This window comes from Mesoplodon densirostris, chromosome 7 (assembly GCF_025265405.1).
Source record: "Mesoplodon densirostris isolate mMesDen1 chromosome 7, mMesDen1 primary haplotype, whole genome shotgun sequence".
Classification (NCBI taxonomy): domain Eukaryota; kingdom Metazoa; phylum Chordata; class Mammalia; order Artiodactyla; family Ziphiidae; genus Mesoplodon; species Mesoplodon densirostris.
The window spans coordinates 73,761,488-73,780,047 of NC_082667.1; the positions used below are offsets into that span (position 1 = coordinate 73,761,488).

General features: G+C 39.2%; 1 protein-coding gene across 1 annotated transcript in view; it reads right to left on the reverse strand.

The window, feature by feature from the left end:
- Window positions 1–18,560, reverse strand: part of TSG101 (tumor susceptibility 101) — a 50,755-nt gene that overhangs the window by 11,404 nt on the left and 20,791 nt on the right. Inside the window, exons 5-7 of the mRNA XM_060104272.1 lie at window positions 17,395–17,521; window positions 13,609–13,675; window positions 8,024–8,115 (exon numbers count right to left, since the gene is read on the reverse strand). Of these exons, the coding sequence (XP_059960255.1) occupies window positions 8,024–8,115; window positions 13,609–13,675; window positions 17,395–17,521 (286 nt within the window). The remainder of the gene's footprint in view (window positions 1–8,023; window positions 8,116–13,608; window positions 13,676–17,394; window positions 17,522–18,560) is intronic.

The following is an 18,560-nucleotide window of genomic DNA, read 5'->3' on the forward strand; positions in this document are numbered from 1 at the left end:
CTGCTATATGTTATATAGGAAAGTTGTTAAGAGTAAATCCTAAAGAGTTCTCATCACAAAGAAAAAAAATATATATTTTTGTATCTATAGGAGATGACAGATGTCCACTAAACTTACTGTGGTAATCATTTCATGATGTATGTAAGTCAAATCATTATGCTGTACACCTTAAACTTATACAGTGCTATAAGTCAATTATATCTCAATACAACTGTAAGAAAAAAAAGTAAAAAAAAAAAAGAAAACATGGGGAGTACTCTGACATTGGTCTTAATATTTTTGGGGATATATCTCTTCAGGCAAGGGAAACAAAAGCAAAAAAAACCCCCAAAAAACAAACAAAAAAACCAAATGGGAGATTACATCAAACTAAAAAAGCTTTTGACCAGCAAAGGAAACTATCAACAAAATGAAAACGCAGCCTACTGAATGGGAGAAGATAGCTGCAAAAAATATCCGATAGGGGGTTAATATCCAAAATATACAAAGAACTCATACAACTCAACATCAAAAAACCAAACGGCCTGATTAAAAAATGGGCAGAGAACCTGAATAGTTTTCCAAAGAAGGCATACAGATGGCCAACAGGCACGTGAAAAGATGCTCAACATCACTAATCATCAGGGAAATGCAATCAAGACCACAATGAGGTATCACCTCACACCTGTCAGAATGGCTTTTATCAAAAAGAAAACAAATAACAAGTGTTGGTGAGGATGTGGAGAAAAGGGAACCCATGTACACTGCTAGTAGGAATGCAAATTGGTGCAGCCACTATGGAAAACAGTATGGAGGTTCCTCAAAAAATTAAAAATAAAACTACCATATGACCCAGCAATTCCACTTCTGGGTATTTTTCTGAAGAAAACAAAAACAGTCATTCGAAAAGATGTATGCACCCCTGTGTATTGCAGCATTATTTACAATAGCCAAGATATGGAAGGAAGCAACCTAAGTGTCCATCCATAGATGAATGGATACCCCTCCTCAGCGTATGTGACCACATCCTCTGTCCCCACACTGGTCCGAGCCACCATCTCAGACCCGGATTCCTGCAGTGGCCTCCTCGGGGTGGGGAGCTCTGCTGCCACCCTTCCCTCCCGGGGTCTGGCACAGAGGCATCTGTTATAATAGCAATCAGATCAGATCACTCCTCTGCTCAAAGCCTGCCCGTGGCTCCGCAGCTCACGTAGAGGAAAAGCCACAGGCCTCCCCCTGACCCACAAGGGCTTACTTGAGCCAGGCCTGTTTCCCCTCTGACCCCATCTCTCTGTGCACCCCTCACTCACACCACTGGCCTCTTTGCAGTTCCTTGAACCATAAACATACTCCCACCTCAAAGTATAAGGCACAGAAGCCTTTTTCCAGTCTTGCAGATCTCCAGGTCACAATCCAAGCGAGCAGAGCGCGGATGGGGCTGAAACAGCAAACCAGTGTGTTTGGGGCTCAAGTAGTGGCAGGAGGCCAGTGGTGTGAGCAAGGTGGATATAGAGGAGGTGAGAACAGAATGCAGTCCTCACCCTCCAGGTCTTCCTGTGCCCCTCTTTCGTCTGAATGTTCCTAGGTAGCATTTATCTCCATCTAGTGCATTGTATACTGTGCTGTAAGTTTGTTTTCTGTCTTCCCCCATTGAAATGTAAACTCCATGAAGGCAAGAAGTTACTTTGTGTTGTCCTTACTCCTGGCATGTAGCAAGCACTCAGTAAATATATGTTGAATGACTAAATGAATAAACAAATAACTGAGGGAAAAAACAGATGAATGGATAAAGAAAGTGTGGTATGGGCTTCCCTGGTGGCACAGTGGTTAAGAATCTGCCTGCCAATGCAGGGGACACAGGTTCGAGCCCTGGCCCAGGAAGAGCCCACATGTGGCGGAACAACTAAGCCCGTGTGCCACAACTACTGAGCCTGCACTCTAGAGCCCATGAGCCACAACTACTGAAGCCCACGTGCCTAGAGCCCGTGCTCCGCAACAAGAGAAGCCACCGCAATGAGAAGCCCGTGCACTGCAATGAAGAGTAGCCCCCGCTCGCCACAGCTAGAGAAAGCCCGTGCACAGCAACAAAGACCCAACGCAGCCAAAAATAAATTAATTAATTAATTAAAAAAAGAAAAAAAAAGAAAATGTGGTATGTATTTGTGTGTATGTGTGTGTGTGATGTACTGATGGTACATCCTCTGATGAACTTCATAAAGGAGCCAATTTGTCCACTGACTTTCTTCACACGTATATTCATAACATGTAGAGGTTTCGTTGAGTGGGACCACACTTTTCTGGGTACCACACTGGACCACACTCTAGTAACATTCTTGAACATTTACTTGATAAATCTTTTTTTTTTAAGATTTATTTATTTATTTTTGGCTGTGCCGGGTGTTAGTTGTGGCATGCGGGATCTCTGCTGCAGCACATGGGCTTCTCTCTAGTTGTGGCGCGTGGGTTTTCTCTTCTTTAGTTGTGGCGCACAGGCTCTAGGGCGCGTGGGCTCTGTAGTTGTGGTGTGCAGGTTCCAGAGTGTGGACTCTGTAGTTTGCAGCACGTGGGCACTAGTTGAGGCGCGCAAGCTCAGTAGTTGTGGCACGCGGGCTTAGTTGCCCCGCAGCATGTGGGATCTTAGTTCCCTGACCAGGGATTGATCCCACATCCCCTGCATTGCAAGGCAGATTCTTTATCACTGGACCACCAGGGAAGTCCCGATAAATCTTAAATCTTTCTTAATTTGGATTAAAATATCAAACAACTTCATCACTCCCAGATCACTGCCACCTGGGTGCACCACCAGCACATCAGGGTCTGACAAAGAGTGCTATGCATGAATCAAGGTGGAGTGACTGGTCCCTCATGCCACTCTTCCCTATCCAATAGAGTTTGGAATTCTCCATGGGAATGCCCAGCTGGGGACCAAAGCTTTCTTTGAATGCCCGTTTTTCAGCCCTGAAAACATACAGATGACCAATATCCATACCTGCTTCTGCTGTATTCTGGCATGTGCTATTAAGAGAACAAACAAGTATTAATGTTGTCTCCTAAACTTATTCTTTGTAACTTGGTGGCAGTCAAGTAGTTTTAAACCTTTAAAATCAGAGTTCAAGTTCTCTTATAGTTTTGGCAATGCCAACTTGGTAAAAGTTATATGCCAGTCCTAACAAAAATGTTTTACTCTTAAGAAACATAATTGAACCTGAAGAAACAGAAACTTAAATTTTTAAGTTTTTTAGATATCAAGAAAAGTTTACATTCCTTCTGATGCTTTTGTTGATATATAATGCCTGCAATGGGCAGAAAATCTAAGGAAAACTGTCCAAATTCCACATCTTTTCCCACTGATCTTCCAGTAGAAAATGTTTTTGCTAGTCACTTGCAAAGATGATATACAAAAAATACACCTGGGACTTCCCTGGTGGCACAGTGGTTAAGAATCCGCCTGCCAATGCAGGGGACATGGGATCCGTCCCTGGTCCAGGAAGGTCCCACATGCCACAGAACAACTAAGCCCGTGCACCACAACTATTGACCCTGCACTCTAGAGCCCGAGTGCCACAACTACTTGAGCCCACACACCGCAACTACTGAAGCCCACGCGCTCTAGGGCCTGTGTGCCACAACTACTGAGCCCGTGTGCTGCAACTACCGAAGCCTGTGCGCTTAGAGCCCATGCTCCGCAACAAGAGAAGCCACCACAGTGAGAAGCCTGAGCACCGCAACGAAGAGTAGCCCCCACTCGCTGCAACTAGAGAAAGCCCACGTGAAGCAACAAAGACCCAACGCAGCCAAAAAAACAAAACAAAAAGAACACCTGGTCTTACAGTAACTTCAACGAAGAATTTAAGTTATAGATCACAACTTTTCCCTTATTAAATAATACAAATGAATTAAAATATCACTGCAATTGCCCAGACCTGATGGAAAAGCACCACCAACAGGTTTTTCACTATTCAACAGCTGCCTTCACTGCTTAGTCAATGCTCTCAGTGAGCACCAATCTCATGAAGGTGGTTTTAAAAGTCAGGTTAGGCAGGAAGCTGTCTGCCAGGTAACAAAAAAGCCATAAAAAAAGATGACAAAACAAATTCTCTGATTTTCTTATAAAGGTGGTTGTTCAAAATCTACATGTAATGGAGTGAGAAAGAGCTGTTTTAAGTACAAAGATCTGCATCAATCCTCAGTCTTTTGCAATATTTCAGAAGAGACTGCTATTAAAAATGTAATCTCTATTACTTCTTTTTTTGTTTTCCCAACCTCACTGCATAGCATGTGAAATCTTGGGATCTTAGTTCCCCGACCAGGGATCGAACCCTCGCCCCCTGCAGTGGAAGTGCGGAGTCTTAACCACTGGACCGCCAGGGAAGTTGCCTCTATTACTTCACTTTAAGTGGTTCTTTTACTTCAATACTGTTGGAGATGGTTAAAAATCAACGCTTGCACAGGCATCCACATCAATAATAAGACATGAGTAAATTAATGATGCTGTGAAACAGGTGTTTGTTTTACATCATAAAATCAAAATCTTTAAAGTGAAACTATCAAGTTCCACAAAGGATAAATAACCACTTTCATTCTTTCTCATGGCCTTAGTAGCACAGAGAATAATAGCACAAATCCTGATGGCCACTGACAGACTGAGAAAATGTTGGCTATTTGTGAACTCTAATATTCAGATGATACTTTTATGCTTCTGCTTTCCTTTATGACAATTTTGAGGTTCAACAGTGTTTTGCACAATGTACTACTAAAATATGATGAAAAAAATCAAGTAGGCAAGCAACAAAGGGTAGAAAAACAACATACATTAAAAGGATATCCTAGATTATCATAAAATGATAATTTGTTTCTAGCCTTTCTAAGAAAGTACTCTTAAAAGTACAATAAAGGGCTTCCCTGGTGGCGCAGTAGTTGAGAGTCCACCTGCCGATGTGGGGGATGCGGGTTCGTGCCCCGCCGGGAGGATCCCGCATGCCGCGGAGCGGCTGGGCCCGTGAGCCATGGCTGCTGGGCCTCCGCACCTGGAGCCTGTGCTCCGCAACGGGAGAGGCCACAACAGTGAGAGGCCCACGTACTGCAAAAAAAAAAAAAAGTACAATAAAATATTAATTGCTTTGATTCTTGTTCTAAAAACAAACATTAGATTTGATTTAAAATGTACCATTTTCCCCATATTCCTATTTTTTTGATGTATGGATATCTTCTATTCTAAGTTATAAAATGCTTCATACCTATTGTAGTGAAATGAGTTAACATAAAAAAGATCTTTAGGAACTGAGGTTCTCTACAAATCAAATGCTATCATCTCAGTGAGAAACAGGGTAACAAATAGCACTATTCCTATTTTACTGATGATGCCTGAGCCATAATGGAGAGCTTAACAAGATTTAGTGTGTTTTGCTTGTGAATTAATGATCTCCCATCATCAGGTTTCTAACTCGAGCATTTAAATTACATTGTTAAAAAAAGAGCTATATTACAGAAGGATGAGAACATTTTTAAAAAACAAAACCACTGCCACTAGAATCTCAATAACTAGAACGTATCAATGACAAAAACGGCTGAAGAAAATGTTCTTTTTGGGGGAAGGGGAGATGTTTACGGCAGATCTCAGGATGCTTACAATTGATCAGAAAATGTAACAGAAAAGTAAACTTCACAAGATTCTACATTCAGACACTCAGTAAAATATTTAGATGAACTTCTATATATCAGGCACTGTTCTAGATGTTGGGCATGTGTGTATATGTGTGCGGGGCTGGTGATAGGAGTAGATTGGTCAGGGTAGGCCTGACTGCTCCACACAAAGAAACAGGTAGTGGACGAATCCTAAAACAGAAGAGTAGTAGGAGATGAGTTCAGAGAGGTAACGGGGAGGAAAGCAGGATCACAAAGGGCCTTCTAAGCCTCAGAAATTTGGATTGAATGCTGAGTGAAATGGGAAGACATTGGAAGGTTCTGAGTAGAGGAGTGATATAATTTATTTATGTTTTAATAGGATCATTCTGGCTGTTGTGTTAAAAACAGATGTAGAGACTAAGGAAAGAAGAAGGCTTTTTAGGAGGCTTTTGAAGTAAATTAGATGAAAGATAACGGTGACTTGGATCAGCACTGGATGTGATCAGATTCTAGATGTATTTTGAAGATAATTGGTTCTTGATGAAGAATCAAGGATGACACCAAAGTTAGAGTACTGAGTAGGTATCACTGGAGGTGGGAAAACATCATAGAAAGATTGAGAGTTTAATTTTGGTCACACTGAGTTTGAAATGTCTATTAAATATCCAAATGGAGATACTGAGAAAGGAGCTGGATATAAGAATCTGGAATTCTGGAGAGTGGTGTAAGTTGGAAAGAAATTTGGGGAGTGTGGACACAGAAATGGTATTTAAAGCTATGAGATTGGTAGAGATCACCAGGAGAGTGAGTATAGAGAATGCCAAGGACTGAGCCAGGGGGCATTCCAATATTAAGAAAAGGAGGGAATAGGGCTTCCCTGGTGGCTCAGTGGTTGAGAGTCCACCTGCCAATGCAGGGGACGTGGGTTCGTGCCCCGGTCCAGGAAGATCCCACATGCCGTGGAGTGGCTGGGCCCGTGAGCCATGGCCGCTGAGCCTGCGCATCCGGAGCCTGTGCTCCGCAACAGGAGAGGCCACAACAGTGAGAGGCCCACGTACTGAAAAAAAAAAAAAAAAAAAAGGAAGAAAAGGAGGGACTTATAAAGGAGACTGAGCATGAGTACCAGTGAGATGGGAGGAAAAACAAGTGAGTCTGGGGGTCTTAGAAAGCAAGAGAGGAAAGTGTATCAAGGAGATACAACTGTGTCAAATACTGCTGACAGGCCAAGTAAGTGGAGACTATTTAATTGGCCATTGGATTTAACATCATAAAGGTCAATGGTGACCTTGAGAGAAGCAGCTTTAGTGGAAGGACATGAGGGAAATCCCACATGGAGTGGTTCAAGAGTGAAAGGAAGAAGAGGAATTGAAGGTAATGAGTACGGATACTTGTTTCAAGGAGTTTTGCTGTAAAGGGGAATGAAGAAATGGAATACTGGTGGCAGGGAAAGGGAAATTAAGAGGAGGATTTTTAAAGGTTTTTAGGGTATATTTTTGGGTGCTGATGAGAGCAACCCAGTAGAGAACAAAAACTGATGATGAGAGGGGAAACTGCTGAAATGATGTGCCTGAGTAAATCAGAGAGGATAAAACCTAGTGGGTAGAAATAATGATCTGTGGTAACAGGGAGAAGGCAGATATGGTAGGGGCAGATAGTCATGTAGAGGGGTGGGGGTCTGTAGAAGTTCATGTATTGCTTTCATTTTCTCAACTGAAGACAATTATATTTCAGGTAACTCTACTAATAAGCAACATAAAAAACCAAGAACTACTGGTCTGCAATAATTTGTCTTACTTGATCTACTCATATTTCCCAATGGTGCTTTCTTCTCAAGATGCTCATCTGTTTTTACATATAACCAGGCTAGGAAAACCTAAGTATCTGTTAATAGTTCAACACACATTAATGTTCACCAATAAATATGTGAAACACAGGAAAGAGTGATAAGAGTCAATCAAATTTACATTTATGCCGTGGTAGAAGGCTCATTTATATGATGATAAATCATTTCAAGTTTTAGAGTACAGGACACTGATCATTAACAGTTTTTGCTCTAAAAAGAAAAGAGTATTCTAACATCTCACATGTAAAAGTGAAATGGGGGGAGGTGTGATAAAATTGATGATATTTAAGGGTACAAATTTATAATGAGTAGTAAGCAAGCCATAGAGATCTAATGCGCAGTATAACGGATATAGACAATAATACTGTATGATAATTATGTAATGTAATAAATACCGCTATAATGCAATCATATTACAATATATAAATCTATCAAAGTAACACACTGTACTCCTTAAACTTACACAATGTTACATATCAAACTTATTCAATAAAAAACAAAAGTGAAATGCACTTTTCACAACAGGAGACTCTGACTTTCCTTATGTGGAGAAATACAGTTTTGAACGGTACTTACCAACAGTGGTCACAGGAGGCTGGGAAGGGTACTGGGAACTTGTTGTGGAAGGATACTGACTGCCAGGTGGGTAAGGACAGCCTGGGTAACCACTAAAGAAAAGAACATAAAATATTAAATGTTAAGATGACCCAACCCTACAGTATCTTGAAGAACCCCATTCAGGAAGACTCTGTGCTTCCACTGTAGAGGGCACAGGTTCGATCCCTGGTCAGGGAACTAAGATCCCACATGCCGCAGCCAAAAAAAAAAACCAGGGCCAAGCAAGAGTATTTTAATCATTTACTTTAAGGGTAAATCCAGTGTCATTAATGGAATTTTTGTAGAGCTTTGCTTGAATAGACACCTGTAGCTCTAAAACTGTAAAGTCATTAACTGGGAAGACAATGAAGTATCAAGCTTAGCTTTCTGAATGGGGTGGATTTTTTTGTTTGTTTGTTTGTTTGCTTTAAGTCTTTATTGAATTTGTTACAGTATTGCTTCTGGGTTTTTTTGAATGTTTTTTGGCCACGAGGCATGTGGAATCTTAGCTCTCTGACCAGAGATTGAACCCACACCCCCTGCATTGGAAGATGAAGTCTTAACCACTGGACCGCCAGGGAAGTCCCTTGGCCCTGGTTATTTGAGGGACACCTTCACAGTAGCAGAGAGCAACTCGAGTTTTTCTAAGGGCAGTCCAACAGTATCAGAACCGAGAGCAACGAATATTTTGTGAGAACTTTTCCATTCTGATTTCCTAGCATACAGGGAAACAATATTATTTAATTTTTACCTGTGGTTCATTGATAACCTTTTAGAATGTCTGATCTGAAAATACTCCTCTTGAGATAAAGTTTTAAAAGCTTCCTCTTCACTCTAAGGAAGGTTTGTGTCATTCCTGTATTCACATCAGAGTTGGAAGAAACTTTCCTCAGAAGTATTGTCCTCCAATCTCCTATCCAACATTGTTTCATAAATATCATTTACAATATCCCTGACAAATGGTCATCTTTCTCTACTGAACACTAACTGCATTTTGACACAGTAACCTCTAATTAATGGTCCTAAATTTGCACTCTGTAAGATCACTTGCATATTTGAAAACTTCTAACATTTTCCCCTCAGTCTTCTCTTCTTTAGGTGAAATATTTTTAATTCCTTCAATCATTCTTCACAGCTCTGATTTTCAGATCTAATCACTTTCCTCTGAATGATCACTAATTTGGCAGTGTTTCCCTTATAATGGAGAAGAAAAGGAACAGGATGATTACTATAGCTACCTGTTAGTTGAACAATCAATTTTGATGAATCCTATTTTATCTACAATTGTCAGATCTATGACATTTGCAATTCTGATTAACATGCCTTCTATGAGTCCATTAAAATTACTGACTAAAAAGACCCAGCCCAGAGTCCCGGAGCAAGAGCTCTGAGTTCATAGTCAGTAATCCTTTTATAGGGCAGTGGCTCAAAGATTCTCTCCTATGTGTACTACTAGTTCACACTTTATAACCTGTCACCAACAAAAAAATTTTGTGTATAACTTGTTGAGGATTCAATGTAATCATGATACTCTCTTATCAATTAGTATAAAAGTAAAATCAAAAAAGAAAAAGGTTAAGCATTTCTGTTCCCAGTGGACACATGCTGAATGCTACTGCACAGTAATTTTGTTCTAGTCTCTCTAGTAATCCATGCTGCAAGGAAACAATGTCAATCTTATTCAAATTTCTGAATCTACCTTTTTGAACACTGGAATAAATTTGCTTTTTCTGGAGTTCCTCCCATTTTGCATACTTTTTCAAGGACAATCTGTGATTTTATTGCTGAATTTTTCAGTAAGTGGTATAAAACTCTTCTAGGCCTACAGATATTAACTTCAGAGAACTCCCTGTCTCTTTATTTAGTTTGCTTAATTTCTCCTTCGTAGTTATTCTCTATGTTCACGGTTAACAACTTTTCTTGAGTAAAAAAATAATTTAGTAGTACTATTTTCTATCTTGGTACATTATTAAACAATTTGCCCTATGTAGGAAATCTTTTTCAGATTTTTAAGAGCCCTTTTGGACTAAGTGTTTTTAAAAAGAATTTTCCAACACTCTTATGTTCCTTTTTCTTTATATGCCCCTTCAAAATTTACTATTTATTCTATTTAAAGCACTGTTTTCAAGTGCTTGAGGCAGGAGGTAAAGTATGAATCCATCTCTTCCTCAAGATACTAATAATCAAAATAGGGCAAGATCCCTGTAAACAATCCTGATAGGATAAAGAAAACAATAAATGCTAAATAAAAGTTCAGGAAATGTATACAGTTGATCCTTGAACAATATGGGTTTGAACTGTGCTGGTTCACTTATATGCAGATTTTTTTCACTAAATACATACTAGACTACTATACAAGCCACAGTGGGTTGAATCCGAGGATGCGAAACCTCAGATACGACAGAGAGGCCTGACTATAAAGTTATACTTGGATTTTCAATTGCAAGGAGGGTCAACACCCCTATAGCCCCCCAACCTCCCCCTGATGTTCAAGAGTCAACTGTAGTGGAAGATCAATACCAGCTAGAGGAGATCAGAGAAGGTTTGGGGAGATCTGTAATACCTATGAAAGTTGCACCTTTATTAAAACTCTTCAGGGGCTTCCCTGGTGGTGCAGTGGTTAGGAATCCACCTGCCAATGCAAGGGACATGGGTTTGAGCCCTGCTCCGGGAGGATCCCACATGCCGCGGAGCAGCTAAGCCCTTGTGCCACAGCTGCTGGGCCTGCGCTCTGGAGCCCGTAAGCCACAACCACTGAAGCCCACGCACCTAGAGCCCGCGCTCCGCAACAAGAGAGGCCGCTGCAATGAGAAGCCCGCGCACCGCAAAGAGGAGACCCCGCTTTCCGCAACTAGAGAAAGCCCACGCACAGCAACGAAGACCCAACACAGCCAAAAAAAAAAAAAACTCTTCAGTCCTCCTACTCATAACCCTATATTCTCCAGCCATATTAGAGTGTTTCCTTATTCTTTCCTGGGATTTTTTTTGGCTTTCACACCTTTGATTACATAAAATTGAGTGGGCTGAACTTAATAACCAGTAAGTTTCCTCTGATATAAAATGTTATTACTGTTTGCTGCTCCCTCCACCTCTAAATGCTTACTTTTCTTTTAAACCAGTTCCTACATTTATGAAGCTATCTCTAAGCTCCCACCTCCAAATCAGATGTGACCTCTCCTTTAAAGCTGTTTATCACAGCACTTAACATTTTCTGTCTTTTCTGATATCAGAAACTGTTTTCTAATAATACATGCTTGCTAGTACATATACCAAAACCGGAACAACTATCCCTGACATACTTTTTAGTTTCCTTGTATACATGCTGCAAGGTGCTAAATAAAACTTTCAAAAGATCTTAAAATTTTAAAGAGACCTTAGAGATCATCTAGTCCAACTTTCCACAGCAAGAATAAATAGTCTCATATTCACTGTTGTAAAATAAAGATTCTTGAATCACTGATTTACTAATTCTCCTTTAGGATAAAGCGAGAAAGAGGTTCTGAGGCTCTTCTGCCAAGACCTTGCATATGCAGAAGGATACAGACAGTAATGTGAGTACAGTTACCCTTAACAACTCATTAGCCTGTCATGAGATTAAACGTTACATTTCAAAAAAACCCCCCAAAAAAAACACATCAAATCTTTGAAAAGTAGCTACCTCAAAAAGGAACTTCTGGGCTTCCCCGGTGGCGCAGTGGTTAAGAATCCGCCTGCCAATGCAGGGGACATGGGTTCGAGCCCTGGTCCGGGAAGATCCCACATGCCGCGGAGCAACTAAGCCCGTGCGCCACAACTACTGAGCCTGCGCTCTACAGCCTGTGTGCCACAACTACTGAAGCCCACGCGCCTAGAGCCCGAGCTCCGCAACAAGAGAAGCCACCGCAGTGAGAAGCCAGCGCACCACAATGAAGAGTAGCCCCTGCTCGCCTCAACTGGAGAAAGCCCACACGCAGCAACAAAGACCCAACGCAGCCAAAAAAAAAAAAAGAATAAAATAAATTTTTTTTAAAAAGGTACTTCTTACAAATAACCTCACAAAAGACACTTTTTTTTTTTTTTCTTTTGGTGGTACGCGGGCCTCTCACTGTTGTGGCCTCTCCCGTCGCGGAACACAGGCTCTGGACGCGAAGCCTCAGCGGCCATGGCTCACGGGCCCAGCTGCTCCGCGGCATCTGGGATCTTCCCGGACCGGGGCACGAACCCGTGTCCCCTGCATCGGCAGGCGGACTCTCAACCACTGCGCCACCAGGGAAGCCCACAAAAGACACTTTTGAGGTTATGTAAGATGAGTAAGATTTACATTTCTGTCAGTATTTTCAGCCTTCATTTTTATCTACAAGTTTCTCTGAAGTGGCTTCATTGTTCAGGAGTCCATTTCCTTATTGTGCTTCTAATAACCATTCCCTACATGCCCAAAGTTCCCTCTTACTAGCAACTGTTCATTATAAAGGCTTGTAATTTCAAGGCTTCAGACAAAAATCCATTTCTAGAACTTAATCAGAAAATTAAAGGCCTCAAGAAATCTAAAACTTACAACTTGTTTATATATAACAATCATAGGAATCTTTCTCTCTTGTCTCTGACAGATGTTCATCTAGTCTGCTTACCCAGATAAATGTGACAGAATACTTACTACCTTATAAAGCTAGTTCTTGAAATTAAGAAAGGCCCCCAAATAAATGTTTGCTAAACCTAACTTATAAGATCTTGCATATTATATATGCATATACATATATTTATTTATGGCAGGTGTTCCGGAATTCTAGCTGCATTTATCTGTGAGGTTCTGTGGAGCTAAGAAGAGTTAGCAGGGCTAAAATTTTTTTGTTAATTCTTGTTAATTTTGAGTAGCTGGAAAATTTTCATCTAGGCACCAAGTATATGCCAGTCTTGCATTCTAAGTTAGCCCCAAGACCACCTTTGGAAAGTACTCCTAGATTACCCCTGGAACAGGTGCACATTTAAAACATGGATTAATAATGATTTCTTATTGATTTTTCTAGTATATATTATTCATAGACTGATTTCACTATTAATTTAATTTACCTGTTATGTGATTAACATATGGATAATAAAGGTTGGTAGTACGTGTAGTCTATGAACTGAATAAACAAATATGGGGACAAGACTGACCCCACCATATGCACCATTAATTCATTCCCTGTTGTTTACAGAAAAGGTCAGTTTTTTTAAAAGGATATTAAAATATTTTTCTCCATGGCTGAAGTCATCATAATTAGTATTCCATTAATCTTTCAGCCATTTACACTGGATATACAGAGTTCTTGAAAGAAAGAAGGATTTCAAGGTACAAAACTAATCAAGATTATTGTCATTTCCCCACCCCTTTCCTCTCTCTAAATAGAATGGAGCTGCGTTTCTCTAAATGGAAAAAACTCCTCTTGAACTATGTATATACCATAAAATTTCAGCAATAAACTGAGTTTTACCTTCCAATAAACTGCAACTAATTTCACTTTAATGCCCTAGTTAGCACCCATTATTTTTATTCTAGATCTAATAGAATTTCTAATACAATTATTCAAAAGATAATTTTTCATTACCTGGGATTGGGAGGGTATCCGGATGGGTATGCAGAAATTCCACTTGGCATGCCTGGCATGTAGGAAGCTAAAAATAATTTTTAATATTTTAAAATAGTATGCATAGTTCTGGATATATAGGGTATCACACACACAGCACCATCAAACCACAGCAAAACTTCATACAGTTGAAGAATTCAAATCTCAGCACCAAAACAAAACACTCCAGCCATATTAGTTCTTCACTGCAACTAATAAATATCTTCAAATCACATAACTCTAAAAGCATTAAACGTGACAATTCCAACAAGGATTAACTGGCGAACAGGTCAACCTGGTCAGCTCTTCAAGCTCTCAATGAGTCTATAACCTGAGACAGGAGCCAATTCAGTTTGGAATTTAGAGGAAGGTAATTGTGCCCTCCTCTGGTCCAAGGTCAGCTTCTTAGAAAGTGACCTCTTTATTATATCTAAGATATCTTTTGATATTTCTTGCAAGATTATGTTGACCGATTAGCACAGCTGGTTTTGTTGGCTTGACTGAGGACTTTAAATGACTTCAAATTACTACAAGAAGTCCTAAACAAAACTTATATTCAGCCAGACTGGTTAAAACAAACAAAAGCTTGGAAATACTAGGTGGAAAAAGGTTCAGATCTAGCAAGCATAAAGAATGCTTTATATATATATTTTAAAGAGAACACTAATGACAAAGAACTAGTCAGTGATGCCAAGAGGCTAGCCAACATCGAGGAAGAAAAAGAGAAGAAGTTAATTTTGGCCTTAACTGGAAACAACTTGTCTGAAAATCAAATTAACCTCAGTGAAATTTTTCTCACTGAATATAATGATGAATTAGCCCTTAATCCAATCAATAAATATTTTAGTGCCTTTCTGTGAAAGGCACTGGATTAAAAAAAGAAAGAAAGAAAGAAAGAATTCCTGGCCTCAAGTTGCTTATAGTCTAGTGAAGGAGATAAACAAGAAAAGAATAAAAATACAGAGTGATAAGTGTCATGACAGGAGAAGTACAGAGTGATATATATGGGATCATACAGGAGGTAGCTAATTAAATGTAGGAGGTAGGGGTAAACAAGAGTGATCTAGTAGATGAATGGTATACAAAGGCTTGAAGAGAAAAGTGGAACACTCAAGAAATAAACTTTTAGAGCACATAATGCAAGTGGATGGGAGAAGTATGCTGGGCTCTGACTAAGGGCCTTAAATGTCTTTATCAGAGTTGCTGAGCTTACATCCCCAAATATCAGTGTTCATAGTCTTCTTGTTAGGATGAATCTATAGATGTCATAAGTAAATTTTTTCTTAAGTATAATGAAGCTAAGGATGATGTTCAATGCTATTTCATAGCGGGAAAAAAAACGTCCCAAAATGTCATAATTGCTAGATCTCATAACACATTTCTTCTTCCTGGGCCAAAACACAGTTGATCTTTATGAACATCAAAAGATGAGGCCACTATTAGGTGTCAGCAACATATACAGTCAATTACTAGTTTCTCTCCCCATTCTAGTTTCTCTTAAACACATATAAACTACCACTTCACAGTTATAAGCAATTTCCTCAAAATTATAGGCAATTTTCCTTTCTAAGGTTCTGAAAAGCTAGTAATTTGACCAAAATCTTCAAATTTTGATTTTGGGAAACAACAAAAGTTGAGTCCAAGACTGGTAAGGAAGCAGATAATGAGGTGAAGTAATTTCAGAACCAGAATAAAATGGAATACAAATAAGCATAATATATGGGGTTATTATAAGGATTAAATAAGAACTAATATGAAGTGCTTAGCTGTGTCTCATGGTTACCACTGAATAAACGTTGACTATTACTGTTAGTTGTCAAAAAATGAGGTTTGGGCACAACAATTTTTTAGTGTGACTTACAGATAGCTCAAAAGTTTTCCTAAAACCAGAGATCAAAAATGTTTACAGTAGGGCTTCCCTGGTAGCGCAGTGGTTGAGAATCTGCCTGCTAATGCAGGGGACACAGGTTCGAGCCCTGGTCTGGGAGGATCCTACATGCCGCGGAGCAACTAGGCCCATGAGCCACAACTACTGAGCCTGCGCGTCTGGAGCCTGTGTTCCGCAACAAGAGACGCCGCGATAGTGACAGGCCCATGCACTGCGATGAAGAGTGGCCCCCACTTGCCACAACTAGAGAAAGCCCTCGCAAAGAAACGAAGATCCAACGCAGCAAAATAAATTAATAAATTAATAAACTCCTACCCCCAACATCTTCTTTAAAAAAATGTTTACAGTAATGATGATGATGATAATAATAATAATAATAGAAGTATATAATTTCTTAACTAGAAGATCCTATTTGTTTAGGTATGGATCCAAATTTCTGGGCTGTTCCTTGATGTGTGGGTGTAGGACGGAATTCAGACTTTCATTTCTTTGCAGTCATACATAACAATAATGAATATCATTTAAATGTATAAAAAGTATTAAAACTGTAATGGACAGACAATAAGTTGGTCTCTTTTAGTAATTTACTTATATTAGCTCTATATTGTTTGATGTGATTTATAGTGAGTGAGTGCAAAATGGAAGTGTAATAGTGACCTCTTTAGTGAGGTCTCTTTCTTGAATGCTGCACTTCCAATGTTAACATAAAACTAGAAGAAATTTAGGAAAAATATGTTGCTTAGGGGACTAACGTTCTGAAAAGGTTACCTTTATCTTAAGTGGTCACTGGTTATGTTATTTGAGCAAATAAATGTGAACGATGATCTAGGAAATATTTTGCATTTCAACATTAGATGGGCAAGATAATCTAACCTTGGATATTAAAGTCAACAGAATTTATTAAGATGAAAACAAATTTATGATCCAAAAGAATCCCTAGAATCCTTATGAAAAGAGCAACAAAATGCTACAACCAAACTTATTCTGGGAAAGCAGAGAAGGAAAAGGAAATGGATTCAGAAAGTTCTGTTAGATTCCCATTCAGCTTGTTAGTCAAGATGCTCCTCAAGGCAGAATGGATTAAAGAGGAGGAGGATAATTTTCAGCGGAAGGAAAATGAAAGCTCACATAATCTAACTTATAAGATAAATTAAGTCTGGTTAATTATCTTAAACAAAAATTTGTTTAAAAAAATCGCAGCTCAAAACACAATGAACAGGTTTAGTAAAGTCAAAACAAGTAAGTACAACCAACTCTCAATTATCCAGAGTGATTTTAAAGTATCAGTAAGAATTATTTTTGAAAAACCCAGAAATAATAGAGATAACGTACACCAGTTAGGGGAGAACTGATATTGACTCCATGCCCCCACCCTCTCCACTCAAAGTAAAATCATGAATTGGTTGTACTCAAGAGAAGAAAGCTGAGAGCTAGATGTCCATTGTGTACACCCAGAATAGCTGAATGTGAATGATATAGTTTACTTTATAATTGATTCTTATCTACAGCACTGATCCTGGAGTTGCAAACAAAAGGTCAGATTGCCTTTCAAGTTGTATCTGCTTCCAAACGGATCAAATAAAGCTATTCCATGGCATGCATAATTTTAAAAAAAATTCCAGCTCTATTCCAGCATTCTTTCTCCTCCATTTTGGAATCCAGCACACCCATAGTTAGATTTCTACCCACAAACGAAAGCCCAAATGCCAGTCTTTGTTGGGAATCTGTACATGCAGATGTGGGGCCTCAGAATACCTCCAAAAAATCCACTAACTTGATAAGCTAAAAAGCAAAGTGAAGTCATCAAAAAAAATTTTTTTACAAGATTTTGTTTTCTTTTGTTTATATGAGTTTAAAAATCAAATCTCAGTTCTACTTACTGTTTGGTGGCCCTGTTGCCTGGTATGGTGGATAGGACGCTGAAATAGTAGCACGAGAAAAGACTGGAGGTTCTTCTCCAAACACCACAATCATAACTTGAATAAGCCCCAACAAGTCTGACTGTGGCTAAAAACGGAAAACAAATTAAAGTCATTTACAGATTTACTTTTTGGCAATAAGGAAAAGTCTGGCCATTTCTTATCTGTTTTCAACTTAGCTCGACAATTTCCTTTGTAGGACCCCAAACGTGAAAATTCCATTTAATTAATTTAATACAGCTAGGTGATTTCTACTTACTATTTATGTGTAGCAAGGCTGCTACTTCATGTATATAAAAACAGCACTAGCCAAAGCAGTATACTGCAAAATTCAGATGGTATTGTTCTTCATTTGACTCCATACAGCTAACCAAAATTTATTATATTTCCAGTGGACAAATTAAGGATGCTGGTATGAACTCAGGGATGGATGTAAGCAGTAGTCACAAATATTATTTAAGGCCTTTAAAAGATAACATTGTTACCTTGGAAACACATGTTCCTAGATTAATTTTTATTAAAGATAGTATTATGAACTCTGAAATTACAGGTAGACTCCACTTTAGAAATCACTAGATTGCTGTACAAAAGATATAAATTATTAAAGGATCTTTCCTTCCAATATCATAGTTACAAAGAGAGTGCCTGTATCCCATAAAGGCTGCTAAACTTTTTTCTCAAGTATCTATTGATCACTAATTTAAGACAAACTATGCTAGGCAAAGTTGTTCAAACTGACTTATCTGATGGTTCTGTTTTCACCCATTATATTTTGTGTATATCTCACCTCACATACTTCATTCATTAGTTCATCAGGTTCTGAAGGATTACTCAATTATCTTGACCAGCTAATCATCTTCATAACTTCCCTTCTCCTGACAGAAGAGTTTACTAGCAGCTTTCAACTTTCCAAAGCACCAATTTTGTTCCATTCTGTCCCAACGTACGGACAGTGACAATAGATAACATTTCAGAAAGCTTCTTACAAAAACTTGCTAATTCGCACCATTCCAATACCCTTCTTATGTCTGTCTGTAACACGCTGAGACAGGGAGTAAACATGTACAGTATCTGTGTAGCACCAAGGAGTGTTGGCTGGAGATTATGGCTGGTGTGTGAGGGGGGGT